Source organism: Salmo salar, chromosome 21 (assembly GCF_965601325.2).
Source record: "Salmo salar chromosome 21, fSalSal1, whole genome shotgun sequence".
NCBI lineage: Eukaryota > Metazoa > Chordata > Actinopteri > Salmoniformes > Salmonidae > Salmo > Salmo salar.
The window spans coordinates 57737501-57765000 of record NC_138311.1 but is presented as its reverse complement, the minus strand read 5'-3'; the positions used below and the strand labels follow the sequence as shown (position 1 = coordinate 57765000).

General features: G+C 46.9%; 1 protein-coding gene across 1 annotated transcript in view; it reads left to right on the top strand.

The window, feature by feature from the left end:
- Window positions 1–27500, top strand: part of bmpr2b (bone morphogenetic protein receptor, type II b (serine/threonine kinase)) — a 151392-nt gene that overhangs the window by 90826 nt on the left and 33066 nt on the right. Inside the window, exons 12-14 of the mRNA XM_082966907.1 lie at window positions 13130–13290; window positions 14151–14298; window positions 27165–27301. Of these exons, the coding sequence (XP_082823033.1) occupies window positions 13130–13290; window positions 14151–14298; window positions 27165–27301 (446 nt within the window). The remainder of the gene's footprint in view (window positions 1–13129; window positions 13291–14150; window positions 14299–27164; window positions 27302–27500) is intronic.

Genomic DNA, 27500 nt, shown 5'->3' with positions numbered 1-27500 from the left:
CCTGTTTCTAGTGGTCCTTTAGCCGTGCCTGTTTCTAGTGGTCCTTTAGCCGTGCCTGTTTCTAGTGGTCCTTTAGCCGTGCCTGTTTCTAGTGGTCCTTTAGCCGTGCCTGTTTCTAGTGGTCCTTTAGCCATGCCTGTTTCTAGTGGTCCTTTAGGCCGTGCCTGTTTCTAGTGGTCCTTTAGCCATGCCTGTTTCTAGTGGTCCTTTAGCCGTGCCTGTTTCTAGTGGTCCTTTAGCCGTGCCTGTTTCTAGTGGTCCTTTAGCCGTGCCTGTTTCTAGTGGTCCTTTAGCCATGCCTGTTTCTAGTGGTCCTTTAGCCGCGCCTGTTTCTAGTGGTCCTTTAGGCCATGCCTGTTTCTAGTGGTCCTTTAGGCCATGCCTGTTTCTAGTGGTCCTTTAGCCGTGCCTGTTTCTAGTGGTCCTTTAGCCATGCCTGTTTCTAGTGGTCCTTTAGCCGTGCCTGTTTCTAGTGGTCCTTTAGGCCGTGCCTGTTTCTAGTGGTCCTTTAGCCGTGCCTGTTTCTAGTGGTCCTTTAGGCCGTGCCTGTTTCTAGTGGTCCTTTAGCCGTGCCTGTTTCTAGTGGTCCTTTAGCCATGCCTGTTTCTAGTGGTCCTTTAGGCCGTGCCTGTTTCTAGTGGTCCTTTAGCCGTGCCTGTTTCTAGTGGTCCTTTAGCCGTGCCTGTTTCTAGTGGTCCTTTAGCCGTGCCTGTTTCTAGTGGTCCTTTAGGCCGTGCCTGTTTCTAGTGGTCCTTTAGCCGTGCCTGTTTCTAGTGGTCCTTTAGCCGTGCCTGTTTCTAGTGGTCCTTTAGCCATGCCTGTTTCTAGTGGTCCTTTAGCCGTGCCTGTTTCTAGTGGTCCTTTAGCCCGCGCCTGTTTCTAGTGGTCCTTTAGGCAATGCCTGTTTCTAGTGGTCCTTTAGCCATGCCTGTTTCTAGTGGTCCTTTAGGCCGCGCCTGTTTCTATTGGTCCTTTAGACATAATGAGTCAGGTTACAGACCATGTAGCTAGGACTAGGACCCCTAGACATAATGAGTCAGGTTACAGACCATGTAGCTAGGACTAGGACCCCTAGACATAATGAGTCAGGTTACAGACCATGTAGCTAGGACCCCTAGACATAATGAGTCAGGTTACAGACCATGTAGCTAGGACTAGGACCCCTAGACATAATGAGTCAGGTTACAGACCATGTAGCTAGGACCCCTAGACATAATGAGTCAGGTTACAGACCATGTAGCTAGGACCCCTAGACATAATGAGTCAGGTTACAGATCATGTAGCTAGGACCCCTAGACATAATGAGTCAGGTTACAGACCATGTAACTAGGACTAGGACCCCTAGACATAATGAGTCAGGTTATAGACCATGTAGCTAGGACCCCTAGACATAATGAGTCAGGTTACAGACCGCGTAGCTAGGACCCCTAGACATAATGAGTCAGGTTACAGACCATGTAGCTAGGGCTAGGACCCCTAGACATAATGAGTCAGGTTACAGACTATGTAGCTAGGACCCCTAGACATAATGAGTCAGGTTATAGACCATGTAGCTAGGACTAGGACCCCTAGACATAATGAGTCAGGTTATAGACCATGTAGCTAGGACTAGGACCCCTAGACATAATGAGTCAGGTTACAAACTATGTAACTAGGACCCCTAGACATAATGAGTCAGGTTACAGACCATGTAGCTAGGACTAGGACCCCTAGACATAATGAGTCAGGTTATAGACCATGTAGCTAGGACTAGGACCCCTAGACATAATGAGTCAGGTTACAAACTATGTAACTAGGACCCCTAGACATAATGAGTCAGGTTATAGACCATGTAGCTAGGACTAGGACCCCTAGACATAATGAGTCAGGTTATAGACCATGTAGCTAGGACTAGGACCCCTAGACATAATGAGTCGGGTTATAGACCATGTAGCTAGGACTAGGACCCCTAGACATAATGAGTCAGGTTACAAACTATGTAACTAGGACCCCTAGACATAATGAGTCAGGTTACAGACCATGTAGCTAGGACTAGGACCCCTAGACATAATGAGTCAGGTTACAGACCATGTAACTAGGACTAGGACCCCTAGACATAATGAGTCAGGTTATAGACCATGTAACTAGGACAAGGACCCCATAGACATAATGAGTCAGGTTACAGACCATGTAGCTAGGACTAGGACCCCTAGACATAATGAGTCAGGTTATAGACCATGTAGCTAAGACCCCTAGACATAATGAGTCAGGTTATAGACCATGTAGCTAGGACTAGGACCCCTAGACATAATGAGTCAGGTTACATACCATGTAGCTAGGACCCCTAGACATAATGAGTCAGGTTACAGACCATGTAGTTTGGACCCCTAGACATAATGAGTCAGGTTATAGACCATGTAGCTAGGACCCCTAGACATAATGAGTCAGGTTACAGACCATGTAGCTAGGACTAGGACCCCTAGACATAATGAGTCAGGTTACAGACCATGTAGCTAGGACCCCTAGACATAATGAGTCAGGTTACAGACCATGTAACTAGGACTAGGACCCCTAGACATAATGAGTCAGGGTACAGACCATGTAGCTAGGACCCCTAGACATAATGAGTCAGGTTACAGACCATGTAGCTAGGACTAGGATCCCTAGACATAATGAGTCAGGTTACAGACCATGTTGCTGGGACCCCTAGACATAATGAGTCAGGTTATAGACCATGTAGCTAGGACTAGGACCCCTAGACATAATGAGTCAGGTTATAGACCATGTAGCTAGGACCCCTAGACATAATGAGTCAGGTTACAGACCATGTAGCTAGGACCCCTAGACATAATGAGTCAGGTTACAGACCATGTAGCTAGGACTAGGACCCCTAGACATAATGAGTCAGGTTACAGACCATGTAGCTAGGACCCCTAGACATAATGAGTCAGGTTACAGACCATGTAGCTAGGACCCCTAGACATAATGAGTCAGGTTACAGACCATGTAGCTAGGACCCCTAGACATAATGAGTCAGGTTACAGACCATGTAGCTAGGACCCCTAGACATAATGAGTCAGGTTACAGACCATGTAGCTAGGACTAGGACCCCTAGACATAATGAGTCAGGTTACAGACCATGTAGCTAGGACCCCTAGACATAATGAGTCAGGTTACAGACCATGTAGCTAGGACCCCTAGACATAATGAGTCAGGTTACAGACCATGTAGCTAGGACTAGGACCCCTAGACATAATGAGTCAGGTTACAGACCATGTAGCTAGGACCCCTAGACATAATGAGTCAGGTTATAGACCATGTAACTAGGACTAGGACCCCTAGACATAATGAGTCAGGTTACAGACCATGTAACTAGGACTAGGACCCCTAGACATAATGAGTCAGGTTACAGACCATGTAGCTAGGACCCCTAGACATAATGAGTCAGGTTATAGACCATGTAGCTAGGACCCCTAGACATAATGAGTCAGGTTACAGACCATGTAGCTAGGACCCCTAGACATAATGAGTCAGGTTACAGACCATGTAGCTAGGACTAGGACCCCTAGACATAATGAGTCAGGTTACAGACCATGTAACTAGGACTAGGACCCCTAGACATAATGAGTCAGGTTACAGACCATGTAGCTAGGACCCCTAGACATAATGAGTCAGGTTATAGACCATGTAGCTAGGACCCCTAGACATAATGAGTCAGGTTACAGACCATGTAGCTAGGACCCCTAGACATAATGAGTCAGGTTATAGACCATGTAACTAGGACCCCTAGACATAATGAGTCAGGTTACAGACCATGTAACTAGGACCCCTAGACATAATGAGTCAGGTTACAGACCATGTAGCTAGGACTCCTAGACATAATGAGTCAGGTTACAGACCATGTAGCTAGGACTAGGACCCCTAGACATAATGAGTCAGGTTACAGACCATGTAGCTAGGACCCCTAGACATAATGAGTCAGGTTACAGACCATGTAGCTAGGACCCCTAGACATAATGAGTCAGGTTATAGACCATGTAGCTAGGACCCCAAGACATAATGAGTCAGGTTACAGACCATGTAGCTAGGACCCCTAGACATAATGAGTCAGGTTACAGACCATGTAGCTAGGACCCCTAGACATAATGAGTCAGGTTATAGACCATGTAACTAGGACTAGGACCCCTAGACATAATGAGTCAGGTTATAGACCATGTAGCTAGGACTAGGACCCCTAGACATAATGAGTCAGGTTACAGACCATGTAGCTAGGACCCCTAGACATAATGAGTCAGGTTACAGACCGCGTAGCTAGGACCCCTAGACATAATGAGTCAGGTTATAGACCATGTAACTAGGACTAGGACCCCTAGACATAATGAGTCAGGTTACAGACCATGTAGCTAGGACTAGGACACCTAGACATAATGAGTCAGGTTACAGACCATGTAGCTAGGACCCCTAGACATAATGAGTCAGGTTACAGATCATGTAGCTAGGACCCCTAGACATAATGAGTCAGGTTACAGACCATGTAACTAGGACTAGGACCCCTAGACATAATGAGTCAGGTTATAGACCATGTAGCTAGGACCCCTAGACATAATGAGTCAGGTTACAGACCGCGTAGCTAGGACCCCTAGACATAATGAGTCAGGTTACAGACCATGTAGCTAGGACTAGGACCCCTAGACATAATGAGTCAGGTTACAGACTATGTAGCTAGGACCCCTAGACATAATGAGTCAGGTTATAGACCATGTAGCTAGGACCCCTAGACATAATGAGTCAGGTTACAGACCATGTAGCTAGGACTAGGACCCCTAGACATAATGAGTCAGGTTACAAACTATGTAACTAGGACCCCTAGACATAATGAGTCAGGTTATAGACCATGTAGCTAGGACTAGGACCCCTAGACATAATGAGTCAGGTTATAGACCATGTAGCTAGGACTAGGACCCCTAGACATAATGAGTCAGGTTATAGACCATGTAGCTAGGACTAGGACCCCTAGACATAATGAGTCAGGTTACAAACTATGTAACTAGGACCCCTAGACATAATGAGTCAGGTTACAGACCATGTAGCTAGGACTAGGACCCCTAGACATAATGAGTCAGGTTATAGACCATGTAACTAGGACAAGGACCCCATAGACATAATGAGTCAGGTTACAGACCATGTAGCTAAGACCCCTAGACATAATGAGTCAGGTTATAGACCATGTAGCTAGGACTAGGACCCCTAGACATAATGAGTCAGGTTACATACCATGTAGCTAGGACCCCTAGACATAATGAGTCAGGTTACAGACCATGTAGCTAGGACCCCTAGACATAATGAGTCAGGTTATAGACCATGTAGCTAGGACCCCTAGACATAATGAGTCAGGTTACAGACCATGTAGCTAGGACTAGGACCCCTAGACATAATGAGTCAGGTTACAGACCATGTAGCTAGGACCCCTAGACATAATGAGTCAGGTTACAGACCATGTAACTAGGACTAGGACCCCTAGACATAATGAGTCAGGGTACAGACCATGTAGCTAAGACCCCTAGACATAATGAGTCAGGTTACAGACCATGTAGCTAGGACTAGGACCCCTAGACATAATGAGTCAGGTTATAGACCATGTAGCTAGGACCCCTAGACATAATGAGTCAGGTTACAGACTATGTAGCTAGGACCCCTAGACATAATGAGTCAGGTTATAGACCATGTAACTAGGACTCCTAGACATAATGAGTCAGGTTACAGACCATGTAACTAGGACCCCTAGACATAATGAGTCAGGTTATAGACCATGTAGCTAGGACTAGGACCCCTAGACATAATGAGTCAGGTTACAGACCATGTAGCTAGGACCCCTAGACATAATGAGTCAGGTTACAGACCATGTAGCTAGGACTAGGATCCCTAGACATAATGAGTCAGGTTACAGACCATGTTGCTGGGACCCCTAGACATAATGAGTCAGGTTATAGACCATGTAGCTAGGACTAGGACCCCTAGACATAATGAGTCAGGTTACAGACCATGTAGCTAGGACCCCTAGACATAATGAGTCAGGTTACAGACCATGTAGCTAGGACCCCTAGACATAATGAGTCAGGTTACAGACCATGTAGCTAGGACCCCTAGACATAATGAGTCAGGTTACAGACCATGTAGCTAGGACCCCTAGACATAATGAGTCAGGTTACAGACCATGTAGCTAGGACTAGGACCCCTAGACATAATGAGTCAGGTTACAGACCATGTAGCTAGGACCCCTAGACATAATGAGTCAGGTTACAGACCATGTAACTAGGACTAGGACCCCTAGACATAATGAGTCAGGTTATAGACCATGTAGCGAGGACCCCTAGACATAATGAGTCAGGTTACAGACCATGTAGCTAGGACCCCTAGACATAATGAGTCAGGTTATAGACCATGTAGCTAGGACTCCTAGACATAATGAGTCAGGTTACAGACCATGTAGCTAGGACCCCTAGACATAATGAGTCAGGTTATAGACCATGTAACTAGGACTAGGACCCCTAGACATAATGAGTCAGGTTACAGACCATGTAGCTAGGACCCCTAGACATAATGAGTCAGGTTATAGACCATGTAACTAGGACCCCTAGACATAATGAGTCAGGTTACAGACCATGTAACTAGGACCCCTAGACATAATGAGTCAGGTTACAGACCATGTAGCTAGGACTCCTAGACATAATGAGTCAGGTTACAGACCATGTAGCTAGGACTAGGACCCCTAGACATAATGAGTCAGGTTACAGACCATGTAGCTAGGACCCCTAGACATAATGAGTCAGGTTACAGACCATGTAGCTAGGACCCCTAGACATAATGAGTCAGGTTATAGACCATGTAGCTAGGACCCCAAGACATAATGAGTCAGGTTACAGACCATGTAGCTAGGACCCCTAGACATAATGAGTCAGGTTACAGACCATGTAGCTAGGACCCCTAGACATAATGAGTCAGGTTACAGACCATGTAGCTAGGACCCCTAGACATAATGAGTCAGGTTATAGACCATGTAGCTAGGACCCCTAGACATAATGAGTCAGGTTACAGACCATGTAGCTAGGACTAGGACCCCTAGACATAATGAGTCAGGTTATAGACCATGTAGCTAGGACCCCTAGACATAATGAGTCAGGTTACAGACCATGTAGCTAGGACTAGGACCCCTAGACATAATGAGTCAGGTTACAGACCATGTAGCTAGGACCCCTAGACATAATGAGTCAGGTTACAGACCATGTAGCTAGGACTAGGACCCCTAGACATAATGAGTCAGGTTACAGACCATGTAGCTAGGACCCCTAGACATAATGAGTCAGGTTATAGACCATGTAGCTAGGACTAGGACCCCTAGACATAATGAGTCAGGTTACAGACCATGTAGCTAGGACCCCTAGACATAATGAGTCAGGTTATAGACCATGTAGCTAGGACCCCTAGACATAATGAGTCAGGTTACAGACCATGTAGCTAGGACCCCTAGACATAATGAGTCAGGTTACAGATCATGTAGCTAGGACTAGGACCCCTAGACATAATGAGTCAGGTTATAGACCATGTAGCTAGGACCCCTAGACATAATGAGTCAGGTTACAGACCATGTAGCTAGGACTCCTAGACATAATGAGTCAGGTTACAGACCATGTAGCTAGGACTAGGACCCCTAGACATAATGAGTCAGGTTACAGACCATGTAACTAGGACCCCTAGGCATAATGAGTCAGGTTATAGACCATGTAGCTAGGACCCCTAGACATAATGAGTCAGGTTACAGACCATGTAGCTAGGACCCCTAGACATAATGAGTCAGGTTATAGACCATGTAGCTAGGACTCCTAAACATAATGAGTCAGGTTACAGACCATGTAGCTAGGACTAGGACTCCTAGACATAATGAGTCAGGTTACAGACCATGTAGCTAGGACTAGGACCCCTAGGCATAATGAGTCAGGTTATAGACCATGTAGCTAGGACTAGGACCCCTAGACATAATGAGTCAGGTTACAGACCATGTAGCTAGGACCCCTAGACATAATGAGTCAGGTTACAGACCATGTAGCTAGGACCCCTAGACATAATGAGTCAGGTTACAGACCATGTAGCTAGGACTAGGACCCCTAGACATAATGAGTCAGGTTACAGACCATGTAGCTAGGACGGCCCCTAGACATAATGAGTCAGGTTACAGACCATGTAGCTAGGACTAGGACCCCTAGACATAATGAGTCGGGTTACAGACCATGTAGCTAGGACCCCTAGACATAATGAGTCAGGTTACAGACCATGTAGCTAGGACCCCTAGACATAATGAGTCAGGTTACAGACCATGTAGCTAGGACTAGGACCCCTAGACATAATGAGTCAGGTTACAGACCATGTAGCTAGGACCCCTAGACATAATGAGTCAGGTTATAGACCATGTAGCTAGGACTCCTAGACATAATGAGTCAGGTTACAGACCATGTAGCTAGGACCCCTAGACATAATGAGTCAGGTTATAGACCATGTAGCTAGGACCCCAAGACATAATGAGTCAGGTTACAGACCATGTAGCTAGGACCCCTAGACATAATGAGTCAGGTTACAGACCATGTAGCTAGGACCCCTAGACATAATGAGTCAGGTTATAGACCATGTAACTAGGACTAGGACCCCTAGACATAATGAGTCAGGTTACAGACCATGTAGCTAGGACTAGGACACCTAGACATAATGAGTCAGGTTATAGACCATGTAGCTAGGACTAGGACCCCTAGACATAATGAGTCAGGTTACAGACCATGTAGCTAGGACCCCTAGACATAATGAGTCAGGTTACAGACCATGTAGCTAGGACTAGGACCCCTAGACATAATGAGTCAGGTTATAGACCATGTAGCTAGGACCCCTAGACATAATGAGTCAGGTTATAGACCATGTAACTAGGACTAGGACCCTGATACAAAGCCAGTGCGACTGGATCTGTAGGCTTGCTGTTGGTTTATCATCCTATTCCCTACATAACATCCTATTCCCTACATAACATCCTATTCCCTACGTAGCATCCTATTCCCTACGTATCATCCTATTCCCTACATAACATCCTATTCCCTACGTAGCATCCTGTTCCCTACATAGCATCCTATTCCCTACATAACATCCTATTCCCTACATAACATCCTATTCCCTACGTAGCATCCTGTTCCCTACATAGCATCCTATTCCCTACATAACATCCTATTCCCTACATAACATCCTATTCCCTACGTAGCATCCTGTTCCCTACATGCATCCTATTCCGTACATAACATTCTATTCCCTACATAGTGTACTCCTTTTTTACCAGTTCCCTATGGGCTCTATGTAGGGAATAGGATGCTATGTAGGGAATAGGATGCTACGTAGGGAATAGGATGTTATGTAGGGAATAGGATGTTATGTAGGGAATAGGATGCTACGTATGGAATAGGATGCAACGTAGGGAATAGGATGTTATGTAGGGAATAGGATGCAACGTAGGGAATAGGATGTTATGTAGGGAGTATTGATGCTATGTAGGGAATAGGATGCAACGTAGGGAATAGGATGTTATGTAGGGAATAGGATGCAACGTAGGGAATAGGATGTTATGTAGGGAATAGGATGCTACGTAGGGAATAGGATGCTACGTAGGGAATAAGATGTTATGTAGGGAATAGGATGCTATGTAGGGAATAGGATGCTACGTAGGGAATAGGATGCAACGTAGGGAATAGGATGTTATGTAGGGAATAGGATGCTACGTAGGGAATAGGATGCAACGTAGGGAATAGGATGTTATGTAGGGAATAGGATGCAACGTAGGGAATAGGATGTTATGTAGGGAATAGGATGCTACGTAGGGAATAGGATGCTACGTAGGGAATAGGATGTTATGTAGGGAATAGGATGCTACGCAGGGAATAGGATGCAATGTAGGGAATAGGATGATATGTAGGGAATAGGATGCTACGAAGGGAATAGGATGCAACGTAGGGAATAGGATGTTATGTAGGGAATAGGATGCAACGTAGGGAATAGGATGTTATGTAGGGAATAGGATGCTACGTAGGGAATAGGATGCTACGTAGGGAATAAGATGTTATGTAGGGAATAGGATGCTATGTAGGGAATAGGATGCTACGTAGGGAATAGGATGTTACGTAGGGAATAGGATGCTACGTAGGGAATAGGATGCTACATAGGGAATAGGATGCTACGTAGGGAATAGGATGTTATGTAGGGAATAGGATGTTATGTAGGGAATAGGATGCTACGTAGGGAATAGGATGTTATGTAGGGAATAGGATGCAATGTAGGGAATAGGATGTTATGTAGGGAATAGGATGCAACTTAGGGAATAGGAGACATTAGCAGAATCATTTTTTTACTTGGACAAATGACAGAGTAGCTTACTCTACACACACTGACCAACAGACCAATAAAAACAGTGTCCATTTAATAAGCCTATGAGAAGGGGAGACACAAGTAGAATAATAAACTGGAGGAGGAAGTTGTTGTTCAAGTGGCACTGAGCCAACAATGATAATGACCGATGCTCTCCACTGGTGCCAATAAAAGATAGGCCTACTGTTGTTTGTTCAATTAAGTTGAGCATTTTGATTACTAAGACAGATTAGAGTCTTTACGTTTTCTTTTCTTTACTAGAAAATGACCATTTTACTTTCCAAAATATATTTTTTTCTCCCCACAATTGAATTTTGGATATATTGCGATATACCTGTCTGGGCCTAAACTTTTCACTGACAGTCGCAACTCAATAATCCTCTATTTGGTATTTGTCGCGGGCTGCCTTTTCTTTCCGACTGTAGGCGATGTGATTTAAAACAATCAACAATTTATTAATATTTTTAAGTCTAGGGGAAGCTAATGATCCTCTGTGGCCAATGCTTTAGTAGTCAATTTTGAATGAATTTCTTTCTTTCTGTATAGACATGAGTAGGCTAATTTTGGCCATTTTTTAAAATTCAATTTACTTAGGGAAACTTAGCTTCCGTTAGCCTTATGGACATGCCGCATATAAGCCTGTCAATCTACTATCCCCCCATAGTATAAAGTTTACCTATTGGTCTTCAAATTCCAATTTGTAAGTCGCTCTGGATAAGAGCGTCTGCTAAATGACGTAAAATGTAAAATGTCTTGTCGAAGAAGAAAAAAATCCCAAACAGACTCTGGAACAGTCGTGGGACGATAGATCCCAATTCATTCCTAGGCTCCTACATTAAAAAGTAATGAGTTTGATGCAACAGATCAAAACGGTTTATCTTAAAATGTTGATAAACTATTATTTCTTAACATTATTAGTGCAGCAATGCGCCTAAGGCGGTAGCCTACGTGCGAATGCGGCTAACCGGACAATGAAAACCATAAGAACATTTGAGAAATAGGCTACTGTTTCAATGGCTTTATTTTGTTTGTTTTTTAACAGGGAAGACCTATTGAGTCCTAGGTATCTTTTCCAAATGCGCCATGTATTATACATTATACACTATAGCATAACATTTGATTTGAATGTCTATACAGCGCCTTCGGAAAGTATTCAGACCCCTTGACTTCTTCCACATTTTTGTTACTTTACAGCCTTATTTCTCAAATGGATTAAATATAAATTGTCCCTGAGCAATCTACACACAATACCCCATAATGACAAAGGAAAAACAGGTTTTTAGACATTTTTGCAAAGGTATAAAAAAAAATTAAAGATACCTTATTTACATAAGATTTCAGACCCTTTGATTTGAGACTCGTAATTGAGCTCAGGTGCTTCCTGTTTCCATTGATCATCCTTGAGATGTTTCTACAACTTGATTGGAGTCCTCCACCAATCAGGCCTTTATGGTAGAGTACCCAGACGGAAGCCACTCCTCAGGTAAAGGCACATGACAGCCCGCTTGGAGTTTGCCAAAAGGCACCTAAAGGACTCTCAGACCGTGAGAAACAAGATTGTCTGGTCTGATGAAACCAAGATTGAACTCTATGGCCTGAATGCCAAGCGTCACATCTGGAAGAAACCTGGCACCATCCCAACGGTGAAGCATGGTGGTGGCAGCATCATGCTGTGGGGATGTTTTTCAGCGGCAGGGACTGGGAGACTAGTCAGGATCGAGGCAAAGACCCTAAGCACACAGCCAAGAACAACGCAGGAGTGGCTTCAGGACAAGTCTCTAAATGTCCTTGAGTGGCCCGGCCAGAGCCCGGACTTGAACCCGATTTGAACATCTCTGGAGAGACCTGAAAATAGCTGTGCAGCGATACTCCCCATCCAACCTGACAGAGCTTGAGAGGATCTGGAGAGTAGAATGGGAGAAACTCCCCAAATACAGATGTGCTAAGCTTGTGGTGTCATACCCAAGAAGTATTAACTGTTATATAATGAAATATTACACTTCAACTATAGTACCTTATATATAGTATTACTGTGTTACAGTTCAACCATAGTACCTTATATATAGTATTACTGTGTTACAGTTCAACCATAGTACCTTATATATAGTATTACTGTGTTACAGTTCAACCATAGTACCTTATATATAGTATTACTGTGTTACAGTTCAACCATAGTACCTTATATATAGTATTACTGTGTTACAGTTTAACCATAGTACCTTATATATAGTATTACTGTGTTACAGTTTAACCATAGTACCTTATATATAGTATTACTGTGTTACAGTTCAACCATAGTACCTTATATATAGTATTACTGTGTTACAGTTCAACCATAGTTTCTACAGTAACTGTGTTATCCAGCAATGATCTTTAAGCAATCATGGTGACATGCACAGACTAATGGGCCTTTTCTCTCTCTCTCTCTCCCCCTCCCTCCCCTCCCTCTCTCCCCTCTCCCCCCTCTCTCTTCTCCTCTCTCCCCCTCTCCCCCCTCTCTGTTCTCCTCTCTCCCCTCTCTCTCTCTCCTCTCTCCCCTCCCCCCTCTCTCTCTCCCCTCTCCCTCCCATCTCTCCTCCCTCCCATCCCCTCTCCCTCATCCCATCCTCTCTCTCCTCTCCCTCCCTCCCTCCCTCCCTCCCGTCCTCCCTCCCTCCCTCCCTCCCTCCCGTCCTCTCTCCCTCTCTTCCCTCTCTCCCAGACATCTACAAGCCAGCCGTATCTCACAGAGACCTGAACAGCAGGAATGTTCTAGTAAAGAACGATGGGACGTGTGTGATCAGTGACTTTGGTCTGTCCATGAAGCTGACAGGGAACAGACTGGTCAGGCCTGGAGAGGAGGAGAACGCTGCCATCAGTGAGGTGAGTCCCTGACCTCTAACCTCTAACCCCAGGTGGTCAGGCCTGGAGAGGAGGAGAACGCTGCCATCAGTGAGGTGAGTCCCTGACCTCTAACCTCTAACCCCAGGTGGTCAGGCCTGGAGAGGAGGAGAACGCTGCCATCAGTGAGGTGAGTCCCTGACCTCTAACCTCTAACCCCAGGTGGTCAGGCCTGGAGAGGAGGAGAACGCTGCCATCAGCGAGGTGAGTCCCTAACCTCTAACCTCTAACCTCTAACCCCAGGTGGTCAGGCCTGGAGAGGAGGAGAACGCTGCCATCAGTGAGGTGAGTCCCTGACCTCTAACCTCTAACCTCTAACCCCAGGTGGTCAGGCCTGGAGAGGAGGAGAACGCTGCCATCAGTGAGGTGAGTCCCTGACCTTTAACCTCTAACCTCTAACCCCAGGTGGTCAGGCCTGGAGAGGAGGAGAACGCTGCCATCAGCGAGGTGAGTCCCTGACCTTTAACCTCTAACCCTAACCTCTAACCCCAGGTGGTCAGGCCTGGAGAGGAAGAGAACGCTGCCATCAGTGAGGTGAGTCCCTGACCTTTAACCTCTAACCTCTAACCCCAGGTGGTCAGGCCTGGAGAGGAGGAGAACGCTGCCATCAGTGAGGTGAGTCCCTGACCTCTAACCTCTAACCCCAGGTGGTCAGGCCTGGAAAGGAGGAGAACGCTGCCATCAGTGAGGTGAGTGGGTCAACTCCACTGACTGGGCTCAACTGTAAACCACCCTCAGCCAGCACCCTCTTTAATAGCTAATAATGAAAGTACTACCACAGCTCTAAGATGGACAGAATTTAAACCCAGTTTAACTCTAATTCTGGTTCTGTCTCTCTCCAGGTGGGTACAGTCCGCTACATGGCCCCAGAGGTTCTGGAAGGGGCGGTGAACCTGAGGGACTGCGAGTCGGCTCTGAAGCAGGTGGACATGTACGCCCTGGGTCTGATCTACTGGGAGACCTTCATGAGGTGTACTGACCTCTTCCCAGGTAATAGCCCCTAACCCCTGACCTTTCGAACTCCAGATACTGCGGGAGCATTCAACAGTGTCTTATGATGATGTGTCCTCCAGGAGAGATGATGGTGGTGGTGGTGGTGGTGGTGGTGATATTGTGTCCTCCAGGAGAGATGATGGTGGTGGTGATATTGTGTCCTCCAGGAGAGATGATGGTGGTGGTGGTGGTGGTGGTATTGTGTCCTCCAGGAGAGATGATGGTGGTGGTGGTGGTGGTGGTGATATTGTGTCCTCCAGGAGAGATGATGGTGGTGGTGATATTGTGTCCTCCAGGAGAGATGGTGATGGTGGTGGTGATATTGTGTCCTCCAGGAGAGATGATGGTGATATTTTGTCCTCCAGGAGAGATGATGGTGGTGGTGGTGGTGATATTGTGTCCTCCAGGAGAGATGGTGATGGTGGTGGTGATATTTTATCCTCCAGGAGAGATGATGGTGGTGGTGATATTTTGTCCTCCAGGAGAGATGGTGGTGGTGATATTGTGTCCTCCAGGAGAGATGGTGATGGTGGTGGTGATATTGTGTCCTCCGGGAGAGATGATGGTGATATTTTGTCCTCCAGGAGAGATGATGGTGGTGGTGGTGGTGATATTGTGTCCTCCAGGAGAGATGGTGATGGTGGTGGTGATATTGTGTCCTCCGGGAGAGATGATGGTGATATTTTGTCCTCCAGGAGAGATGATGGTGGTGGTGGTGGTGATATTGTGTCCTCCAGGAGAGATGATGGTGGTGGTGATATTTTGTCCTCCAGGAGAGATGATGGTGGTGGTGGTGGTGATATTGTGTCCTCCAGGAGAGATGGTGGTGGTGGTGGTGGTGGTGGTGGTGGTGGTGGTGATATTGTGTCCTCCAGGAGAGATGGTGGTGGTGGTGGTGGTGGTGGTGGTGATATTGTGTCCTCCAGGAGAGATGATGGTGGTGGTGATATTGTGTCCTCCAGGAGAGATGGTGGTGGTGGTGATATTTTGTCCTCCAGGAGAGATGATGGTGGTGATATTGTGTCCTCCAGGAGAGATGGTGGTGGTGGTGATATTGTGTCCTCCAGGAGAGATGATGGTGGTGGTGATATTGTGTCCTCCAGGAGAGATGATGGTGGTGATGGTATTGTGTCCTCCAGGAGAGATGATGGTGGTGATATTGTGTCCTCCAGGAGAGATGATGGTGGTGATATTGTGTCCTCCAGGAGAGATGGTGGTGGTATTGTGTCCTCCAGGAGAGATGGTGGTGGTGGTATTGTGTCCTCCAGGAGAGATGATGGTGGTGGTGATGGTATTGTGTCCTCCAGGAGAGATGATGGTGGTGGTGATATTTTGTCCTCCAGGAGAGATGATGGTGGTGGTGATATTGTGTCCTCCAGGAGAGATGGTGGTGGTGGTGATATTTTGTCCTCCAGGAGAGATGATGGTGGTGGTGATATTGTGTCCTCCAGGAGAGATGATGGTGGTGGTGATATTGTGTCCTCCAGGAGAGATGGTGGTGGTGATATTGTGTCCTCCAGGAGAGATGGTGGTGGTGGTGATATTGTGTCCTCCAGGAGAGATGATGGTGGTGGTGATATTGTGTCCTCCAGGAGAGATGATGGTGGTGGTGGTGGTCCGCCGGGGTGATGGGGGGGGGGGATTGTGTCCGCCAGGAGAGATGGTGGTGGTGATATTGTGTCCTCCAGGAGAGATGGTGGTGGTGGTGGTATTGTGTCCTCCAGGAGAGATGATGGTGGTGGTGATATTGTGTCCTCCAGGAGAGATGATGGTGGTGGTGATGGTATTGTGTCCTCCAGGAGAGATGATGGTGGTGGTGATATTGTGTCCTCCAGGAGAGATGGTGGTGGTGGTGATATTGTGTCCTCCAGGAGAGATGGTGGTGGTGGTGATATTGTGTCCTCCAGGAGAGATGATGGTGGTGGTGGTGGTGATATTTTGTCCTCCAGGAGAGATGGTGGTGGTGGTGATATTGTGTCCTCCAGGAGAGATGATGGTGGTGGTGATATTGTGTCCTCCAGGAGAGATGATGGTGGTGGTGATATTGTGTCCTCCAGGAGAGATGATGGTGGTGGTGATATTGTGTCCTCCAGGAGAGATGATGGTGGTGGTGATGGTATTGTGTCCTCCAGGAGAGATGATGGTGGTGGTGATATTGTGTCCTCCAGGAGAGATGATGGTGGTGATATTGTGTCCTCCAGGAGAGATGGTGGTGGTGGTGGTATTGTGTCCTCCAGGAGAGATGGTGGTGGTGGTATTGTGTCCTCCAGGAGAGATGATGGTGGTGGTGATGGTATTGTGTCCTCCAGGAGAGATGATGGTGGTGGTGGTGATATTGTGTCCTCCAGGAGAGATGGTGGTGGTGATATTGTGTCCTCCAGGAGAGATGATGGTGGTGGTGGTGGTGGTGGTATTGTGTCCTCCAGGAGAGATGGTGGTGGTGATATTGTGTCCTCCAGGAGAGATGGTGGTGGTGATGGTATTGTGTCCTCCAGGAGAGATGGTGGTGGTGATGGTATTGTGTCCTCCAGGAGAGATGGTGGTGGTGGTATTGTGTCCTCCAGGAGAGATGGTGGTGGTGGTATTGTGTCCTCCAGGAGAGATGATGGTGGTGGTGGTGGTGGTGGTATTGTGTCCTCCAGGAGAGATGGTGGTGGTGGTGGTGGTGATATTGTGTCCTCCAGGAGAGATGGTGGTGGTGGTATTGTGTCCTCCAGGAGAGATGGTGGTGGTGGTGGTGGTGGTGGTGATATTTTGTCCTCCAGGAGAGATGATGGTGGTGGTGGTGGTGGTATTGTGTCCTCCAGGAGAGATGATGGTGGTGGTGGTGGTGGTGGTGGTATTGTGTCCTCCAGGAGAGATGATGGTGGTGGTGGTGGTGGTGGTATTGTGTCCTCCAGGAGAGATGGTGGTGGTGGTGGTGGTGGTGGTGGTGATATTTTGTCCTCCAGGAGAGATGATGGTGGTGGTGGTATTGTGTCCTCCAGGAGAGATGATGGTGGTGGTGGTGGTGGTGGTGGTGGTATTGTGTCCTCCAGGAGAGATGGTGGTGGTGGTGGTGGTGGTATTGTGTCCTCCAGGAGAGATGGTGGTGGTGGTGGTGGTGGTATTGTGTCCTCCAGGAGAGATAGTGGTGGTGGTGGTGGTGGTGGTGGTATTGTGTCCTCCAGGAGAGATGGTGGTGGTGGTGGTGGTGGTATTGTGTCCTCCAGGAGAGATGGTGGTGGTGGTGGTGGTGGTGGTGGTATTGTGTTCTCCAGGAGAGATGATGGTGGTGGTGGTGGTGGTGGTATTGTGTCCTCCAGGAGAGATGGTGGTGGTGGTGGTGGTGGTGATGGTGGTGGTATTGTGTCCTCCAGGAGAGATGGTGGTGGTGGTGGTGGTGGTATTGTGTCCTCCAATGAGAGATGATGAGTCTGGCTGCCCAACTGATTGGCAAACGTACTGCAAATTAAGAAGTCACATGACTAAATAAAAATAACCTATACTATGAAGCAAAGATACATTATTTAAAGAATGACATTTTGGGGAAAAAAAGCCAACTCAGCTCCATCATTCATTGAATCTGATGGCTCATTCATCACAAAACCCAGTGATATTACCAATTACTTTAATGATTTTTTTTCATTGGCAAGACTAGCAACATGCCAGCAACAAACACTGACACTACACATCCAAGTATATCTGACCAAATTATGAAAGACAAGAATTGTCATTTTAAATTCCTTAAAGTCAGCGTAGAAGAGGTGAAAAATGATTCTGTTTCGACAATGACAATCCACTGAGGTCTGACAACTTGGATGGAAAATTACTGAGGATAATAGCGGACGATATTGCCACTCCTATTTGCCACATCTTCAATTTAAGCCTACTTGAGAGTGTGTTGCCCTCAGGCCTGGAGGGAAGCTAAAGTCAATCCGCTACCTAAGAATAGTAAAGCCCCCTTTACTGGCTCAAATAGCCGAGCAATCATAAAATGATTGTGGGGGCTGTCTTGTTAGACTTCAGTGAATCTTCTGACATTATCGATCATAGTCTACTGCTGGAAAAACGTATGTGTTATGGCTTTACAACCCCTGCTATAATGTGGATAAAGAGTAACCTGTCTAACAGAACACAGAGGGTGTTCTTTAATGGAAGCCTCTCAAATATAATACAGGTAGAATCAGGAATTCCCCAGGGAAGCTGTTTAGGCCCCTTGCTCTTTCAATTTTTACTATTGGACATGCCACTAACTTTGAGTAAAGCCAGTGTGTCTATGTATGCGGATGACTCAACACTACACACGTCAGCGACTGAAATGACTGCAACACTCAACAAGGAGCTGCAGTTAGTTTCAGAGTGGGTGGCAAGGAATAAGTTAGCTCTCAATATTTCTAAAACTAAAAGCATTGTATTTGGGACAGAAAATTCACTAAACCCTAAACCTCAACTAAATCTTGTCATAAATAATGTGGAAATTGAGCAAGTTGAGGTGACTAAACTGCTTGGAGTAACACTAGATTGTAAACTGTCATGGTCAAAACATAATGATACAACAGTAGCTAAGATGGGGAGAAGTCTGTCCATAATAAAGCGCTGCTCTGCCTTCTAAACAACACTATCAACAAGGCAGGTCCTACAGGCCCTAGTTTCTACCTTCTAAACAGCACTATCAACAAGGCAGGTCCTACAGGCCCTAGTTTCTACCTTCTTAACAACAGTATCAACAAGGCAGGTCCTACAGGCCCTAGTTTCTACCTTCTTAACAACACTATCAACAAGGCAGGTCCTACAGGCCCTAGTTTCTACCTTCTTAACAACACTATCAACAAGGCAGGTCCTACAGGCCCTAGTTTCTACCTTCTTAACAACACTATCAACAAGGCAGGTCCTACAGGCCCTAGTTTCTACCTTCTTAACAGCACTATCAACAAGGCAGGTCCTACAGGCCCTAGTTTCTACCTTCTTAACAACACTATCAACAAGGCAGGTCCTACAGGCCCTAGTTTCTACCTTCTTAACAACACTATCAACAAGGCAGGTCCTACAGGCCCTAGTTTCTACCTTCTTAACAACACTATCAACAAGGCAGGTCCTACAGGCCCTAGTTTCTACCTTCTTAACAACACTATCAACAAGGCAGGTCCTACAGGCCCTAGTTTCTAACTTCTTAACAACACTATCAACAAGGCAGGTCCTACAGGCCCTAGTTTCTACCTTCTTAACAACACTATCAACAAGGCAGGTCCTACAGGCCCTAGTTTCTACCTTCTTAACAACACTATCAACAAGGCAGGTCCTACAGGCCCTAGTTTCTACCTTCTTAACAACACTATCAACAAGGCAGGTCCTACAGGCCCTAGTTTCTACCTTCTTAACAACACTATCAACAAGGCAGGTCCTACAGGCCCTAGTTTCTACCTTCTTAACAGCACTATCAACAAGGCAGGTCCTACAGGCCCTAGTTTCTACCTTCTTAACAACACTATCAACAAGGCAGGTCCTACAGGCCCTAGTTTCTACCTTCTTAACAACACTATCAACAAGGCAGGTCCTACAGGCCCTAGTTTCTACCTTCTTAACAACACTATCAACAAGGCAGGTCCTACAGGCCCTAGTTTCTACCTTCTTAACAACACTATCAACAAGGCAGGTCCTACAGGCCCTAGTTTCTACCTTCTTAACAACACTATCAACAAGGCAGGTCCTACAGGCCCTAGTTTCTACCTTCTTAACAACACTATCAACAAGGCAGGTCCTACAGGCCCTAGTTTCTACCTTCTTAACAACACTATCAACAAGGCAGGTCCTACAGGCCCTAGTTCCTACCTTCTTAACAACACTATCAACAAGGCAGGTCCTACAGGCCCTAGTTTCTACCTTCTTAACAACACTATCAACAAGGCAGGTCCTACAGGCCCTAGTTTCTACCTTCTTAACAACACTATCAACAAGGCAGGTCCTACAGGCCCTAGTTTAGCTGCACCTGGACTACTGTTCAGTCATGTGGTCAGGTGCCACAAAAAAGGACTTAGGAAAATTGCAATTGTCTCAGAACAGAGCAGCACGGCTGGCCCTTGGATGGACACAGAGAGCTAATATTAATAATATGCATGTCAATCTCTCCTGGCTCAAAGTGGAGGAGAGAATGACTTCATCACTACTTGTATTTGTGAGAGGTATTGACATGTTGAATGCACCAAGCTGTCGCACTACGCACACAGCTCAGACACCCATCCATACCCCACAAGACATGCCACCAGAGGTCTGTTTAAACTACTGGCACACAGCTCAGACACCCCATCCATACCCCACAAGACATGCCACCAGAGGTCTGTCTAAACTACTGGCACACAGCTCAGACACCCCATCCATACCCCACAAGACATGCCACCAGAGGTCTGTCTAAACTACTGGCACACAGCTCAGACACCCCATCCATACCCCACAAGACATGCCACCAGAGGTCTGTCTAAACTACTGGCACACAGCTCAGACACCCATCCATACCCCACAAGACATGCCACCAGAGGTCTGTCTAAACTACTGGCACACAGCTCAGACACCCATCCATACCCCACAAGACATGCCACCAGAGGTCTGTCTAAACTACTGGCACACAGCTCAGACACCCCATCCATACCCCACCTGACATGCCACCAGAGGTCTGTCTAAACTACTGGCACACAGCTCAGACACCCATCCATACCCCACCTGACATGCCACCAGAGGTCTGTCTAAACTACTGGCACACAGCTCAGACACCCCATCCATACCCCACAAGACATGCCACCAGAGGTCTCTTCACAGTCCCCAAGTCCAGAACAGACTATGGGAGGAGCACAGTACTACATAGAGCCATGACTACATGGAACTCTATTCCACATCGAGCAACTGATGCCAGCAGTAACATATGATAAAAAAAAAACACCGTAGGGAACAGCGGGGACTGTGAAGCAACACAACACACACACACACACACACACACACACACACACACACACACACACACACACACACACACACACACACACACACACACACACACACACACACACACATGGATTTAGTACTGTAGATATGTGGTAGTGGTGGAGTAGGGGCCTGAGGACACACAGTGTGTTGTGAAATCTGTTAATGTGTTGTAATGTTTTTAAATGGTAATAAACTGCCTTAATTTCACTGGACCCCAGGAAGAGTAGCTGCTGCCTTGGCAGGAACTAATGGGGATCCATAATAAACCCCAGGAAGAGTAGCTGCTGCCTTGGCAGGAACTAATGGGGATCCATAATAAACCCCAGGAAGAGTAGCTGCTGCCTTGGCAGGAACTAATGGGGATCCATAATAAACCCCAGGAAGAGTAGCTGCTGCCTTGGCAGGAACTAATGGGTCCCCCCGGAGGTGCGCGCCGGCAGGCTAATGGGGACCAACCCCAGGAAGAGTAGCTGCTGCCTTGGCAGGAACTAATGTGGATCCATAATAAACCCCAGGAAGAGTAGCTGCTGCCTTGGCAGGAACTAATGGGGTCCCCCCGGAGGGCTGCGCCGGCAGGCTAATGGGACCAACCCCAGGAAGAGTAGCTGCTGCCTTGGCAGGAACTAATGGGGGTCCCCCCGGGAGTGCGCGCCGGCAGGCTAATGGGGACCAACCCCAGGAAGAGTAGCTGCTGCCTTGGCAGGAACTAATGGGGATCCATAATAAACCCCAGGAAGAGTAGCTGCTGCCTTGGCAGGAACTAATGGGGATCCATAATAAACCCCAGGAAGAGTAGCTGCTGCCTTGGCAGGAACTAATGGGGATCCATAATAAACCCCAGGAAGAGTAGCTGCTGCCTTGGCAGGAACTAATGGGGATCCATAATAAACCCCAGGAAGAGTAGCTGCTGCCTTGGCAGGAACTAATGGGGATCCATAATAAACCCCAGGAAGAGTAGCTGCTGCCTTGGCAGGAACTAATGGGGATCCATAATAAACCCCAGGAAGAGTAGCTGCTGCCTTGGCAGGAACTAATGGGGATCCATAATAAACCCCAGGAAGAGTAGCTGCTGCCTTGGCAGGAACTAATGGGGATCCATAATAAACCCCAGGAAGAGTAGCTGCTGCCTTGGCAGGAACTAATGGGGATCCATAATAAACCCCAGGAAGAGTAGCTGCTGCCTTGGCAGGAACTAATGGGGATCCATAATAAACCCCAGGAAGAGTAGCTGCTGCCTTGGCAGGAACTAATGGGGATCCATAATAAACCCCAGGAAGAGTAGCTGCTGCCTTGGCAGGAACTAATGGGGATCCATAATAAACCCCAGGAAGAGTAGCTGCTGCCTTGGCAGGAACTAATGGGGATCCATAATAAACCCCAGGAAGAGTAGCTGCTGCCTTGGCAGGAACTAATGGGGATCCATAATAAACCCCAGGAAGAGTAGCTGCTGCCTTGGCAGGAACTAATGGGGATCCATAATAAACCCCAGGAAGAGTAGCTGCTGCCTTGGCGGGAACTAATAGGGATCCATAATAAACCCCAGGAAGAGTAGCTGCTACCTTGGCGGGAACTACTGGGGATCCATAATAAACCCCAGGAAGAGTAGCTGCTGCCTTGGCGGGAACTAATGGGGATCCATAATAAACCCCAGGAAGAGTAGCTGCTGCCTTGGCGGGAACTAATGGGGATCCATAATAAACCCCAGGAAGAGTAGCTGCTGCCTTGGCGGGAACTAATGGGGATCCATAATAAACCCCAGGAAGATTAGCTGCTGCCTTGGCGGGAACTAATGGGGATCCATAATAAACCCCAGGAAGAGTAGCTGCTGCCTTGGCGGGAACTAATGGGGATCCATAATAAACCCCAGGAAGAGTAGCTGCTGCCTTGGCGGGAACGAATGGGGATCCATAATAAACCCCAGGAAGAGTAGCTGCTGCCTTGGCGGGAACGAATGGGGATCCATAATAAACCCCAGGAAGAGTAGCTGCTGCCTTGGCGGGAACGAATGGGGATCCATAATAAACCCCAGGAAGAGTAGCTGCTGCCTTGGAGGGAACGAATGGGGATCCATAATAAACCCCAGGAAGAGTAGCTGCTGCCTTGGCAGGAACTAATGGGGATCCATAATAAACCCCAGGAAGAGTAGCTGCTGCCTTGGCAGGAACTAATGGGGATCCATAATAAACCCCAGGAAGAGTAGCTGCTGCCTTGGCAGGAACTAATGGGGATCCATAATAAACCCCAGGAAGAGTAGCTGCTGCCTTGGCAGGAACTAATGGGGATCCATAATAAACCCCAGGAAGAGTAGCTGCTGCCTTGGCAGGAACTAATGGGGATCCATAATAAACCCCAGGAAGAGTAGCTGCTGCCTTGGCAGGAACTAATGTGGATCCATAATAAACCCCAGGAAGAGTAGCTGCTGCCTTGGCAGGAACTAATGTGGATCCATAATAAACCCCAGGAAGAGTAGCTGCTGCCTTGGCAGGAACTAATGGGGATCCATAATAAACCCCAGGAAGAGTAGCTGCTGCCTTGGCAGGAACTAATGGGGATCCATAATAAACCCCAGGAAGAGTAGCTGTTGCCTTGGCAGGAACTAATGGGGATCCATAATAAACCCCAGGAAGAGTAGCTGCTGCCTTGGCAGGAACTAATGGGGATCCATAATAAACCCCAGGGAGAGTAGCTGCCGCCTTGGCAGGAACTAATGGGGATCCATAATAAACCCCAGGGAGAGTAGCTGCCGCCTTGGCAGGAACTAATGGGGATCCATAATAAACCCCAGGGAGAGTAGCTGCCGCCTTGGCAGGAACTAATGGGGATCCATAATAAACCCCAGGGAGAGTAGCTGCCGCCTTGGCAGGAACTAATGGGGATCCATAATAAACCCCAGGGAGAGTAGCTGCCGCCTTGGCAGGAACTAATGGGGATCCATAATAAACCCCAGGGAGAGTAGCTGCCGCCTTGGCAGGAACTAATGGGGATCCATAATAAACCCCAGGAAGAGTAGCTGCTGCCTTGGCAGGAACTAATGGGGATCCATAATAAACCCCAGGAAGAGTAGCTGCCGCCTTGGCAGGAACTAATGGGGATCCATAATAAACCCCAGGGAGAGTAGCTGCCGCCTTGGCAGGAACTAATGGGGATCCATAATAAACCCCAGGGAGAGTAGCTGCCGCCTTGGCAGGAACTAATGGGGATCCATAATAAACCCCAGGAAGAGTAGCTGCCGCCTTGGCAGGAACTAATGGGGATCCATAATAAACCCCAGGGAGAGTAGCTGCCGCCTTGGCAGGAACTAATGGGGATCCATAATAAACCCCAGGGAGAGTAGCTGCCGCCTTGGCAGGAACTAATGGGGATCCATAATAAACCCCAGGGAGAGTAGCTGCCGCCTTGGCAGGAACTAATGGGGATCCATAATAAACCCCAGGAAGAGTAGCTGCGGCCTTGGCAGGAACTAATGGGGATCCATAATAAACCCCAGGAAGAGTAGCTGTTGCCTTGACAGGAACTAATGGGGATCCATAATAAACCCCAGGAAGAGTAGCTGCTGCCTTGGCAGGAACTAATGGGGATCCATAATAAACCCCAGGAAGAGTAGCTGCTGCCTTGGCAGGAACTAATGGGGATCCATAATAAACCACAGGAAGAGTAGCCGCTGCCTTGGCAGGAACTAACGGGGATCCATAATAAACCCCAGGAAGAGTAGCCGCTGCGTTGACAGGAACTAACGGGGATCCATAATAAACCCCAGGAAGAGTAGCCGCTGCGTTGACAGGAACTAACGGGGATCCATAATAAACCCCAGGAAGAGTAGCTGCTGCCTTGGCAGGAACTAACGGGGATCCATAATAAACCCCAGGAAGAGTAGCTGCTGCCTTGGCAGGAACTAACGGGGATCCATAATAAACCCCAGGAAGAGTAGCTGCTGCCTTGGCAGGAACTAACGGGGATCCATAATAAACCCCAGGAAGAGTAGCTGCTGCCTTGGCAGGAACTAATGGGAATCCATAATAAACCCCAGGAAGAGTAACTGCTGCCTTGGCAGGAACTAATGGGGATCCATAATAAACCCCAGGAAGAGTAGCTGCTGCCTTGACAGGAACTAATGGGGATCCATAATAAACCCCAGGAACTAATGGGGAACAATAATAAATACAAATACAAATGTTGATATTGTGTTCTCCAGGGGAGATGGTAATGTTGATATTGTGTCCTCCAGGAGAGATGGTAATGGTGATATTGTGTCCTGCAGGAGAGATGGTAATGTTGATATTGTGTCCTCCAGGAGAGATGGTAATTTTGATATTGTGTCCTCCAGGAGAGATGGTAATGTTGATATTGTGTTCTCCAGTAGAGATGGTAATGTTTATATTGTGTTCTCCAGGAGAGATGGTAATGTTGATATTGTGTTCTCCAGGAGAGATGGTAATGTTGATATTGTGTTCTCCAGGAGAGATGCTAATGTTGATATTGTGTCCTCCAGGAGAGATGGTAATGTTGATATTTTGTCCTCCAGGAGAGATGGTAATGTTGATATTGTGTCCTCCAGGAGAGATGGTAATGTTGATATTGTGTCCTCCAGGAGAGATGGTAATGTTGATATTGTGTTCTCCAGGAGAGATGGTAATGTTGATATTGTGTCCTCCAGGAGAGATGGTAATGTTGATATTGTGTCGCCAGGAGAGATGGTAATGTTGATATTGTGTTCTCCAGGAGAGATGGTAATGTTGATATTGATTCCTCCAGGAGAGATGGTAATGTTGATATTGATTCTTTCAGGAGAGATGGTAATGTTGATATTGTGTCCTCCAGGAGAGTTGGTAATGTTGATATTGTGTCCTCCAGGAGAGATGGTAATGTTGATATTGTGTTCTCCAGTAGAGATGGTAATGTTGATATTGTGTTCTCCAGGAGAGATGGTAATGTTGATATTGTGTTCTCCAGGAGAGATGGTAATGTTGATATTGTGTCCTCCAGGAGAGATGGTAATGTTGATATTGTGTCCTCCAGGAGAGATGGTAATGTTGATATTGTGTCCTCCAGGAGAGATGGTAATGTTGATATTGTGTTCTCCAGGAGAGATGGTAATGTTGATATTGTGTTCTCCAGGAGAGATGGTAATGTTGATATTGTGTTCTCCAGGAGAGATGGTAATGTTGATATTGTGTCCTCCAGGAGAGATGGTAATGATGATATTATGTTCTCCAGGAGAGATGGTAATGTTGATATTGTGTCCTCCAGGAGAGATGGTAATGTTGGTATTGTGTTCTCCAGGAGATATGGTAATGTTGATATTGTCTCCTCCAGGAGAGATGGTAATGTTGATATTGATTCCTCCAGGAGAGATGGTAATGTTGATATTGATTCTTTCAGGAGAGATGGTAATGTTGATATTGTGTCCTCCAGGAGAGATGGTAATGTTGATATTGTGTCGCCAGGAGAGATGGTAATGTTGATATTGTGTTCTCCAGGAGAGATGGTAATGTTGATATTGTGTTCTCCAGTAGAGATGGTAATGTTGATATTGTGTTCTCCAGGAGAGATGGTAATGTTGATTTCGTGTTCTCCAGGAGAGATGGTAATGTTGATGTTGTGTTCTCCAGGAGAGATGGTAATGTTGATATTGTGTTCTCCAGGAGAGATGGTAATGTTGATATTGTGTTCTCCAGGAGAGATGGTAATGTTGATATTGTGTTCTCCAGGAGAGATGGTAATGTTGATATTGTGTTCTCCAGGAGAGATGGTAATGTTGATATTGTGTTCTCCAGGAGAGATGGTAATGTTGATATTGTGTTCTCCAGGAGAGATGGTAATGTTGATATTGTGTTCTCCAGGAGAGATGGTAATGTTGATATTGTGTTCTCCAGGAGAGATGGTAATGTTGATATTGTGATCTCCAGGGGAGGCGGTGCCTGACTACCAGATGGCGTTCCAGGCAGAGGCAGGAAACCACCCTTCCTTTGAGGACATGCAGGTGCTGGTCTCCAGAGAGAAAGAGAGACCCAAGTTCCCCGAGGCCTGGAAAGAGAACAGTCTGGTGAGGATAATACTATTATAACTGTTACTCAACACTGAAAGTTGTTTTTACACGTAAGAGTGGCACGGTGATCCAGTTCCCTGGAGTTTTGGTGAGAATTCCACAACGTACGTTTCGTCTGTTTCTACATGCTAGCTTGTAGCTAGCATGTTAGCTTGTGGCTAGCCTGTTAGCATGTTAGCTTGTAGCTAGCATGTTA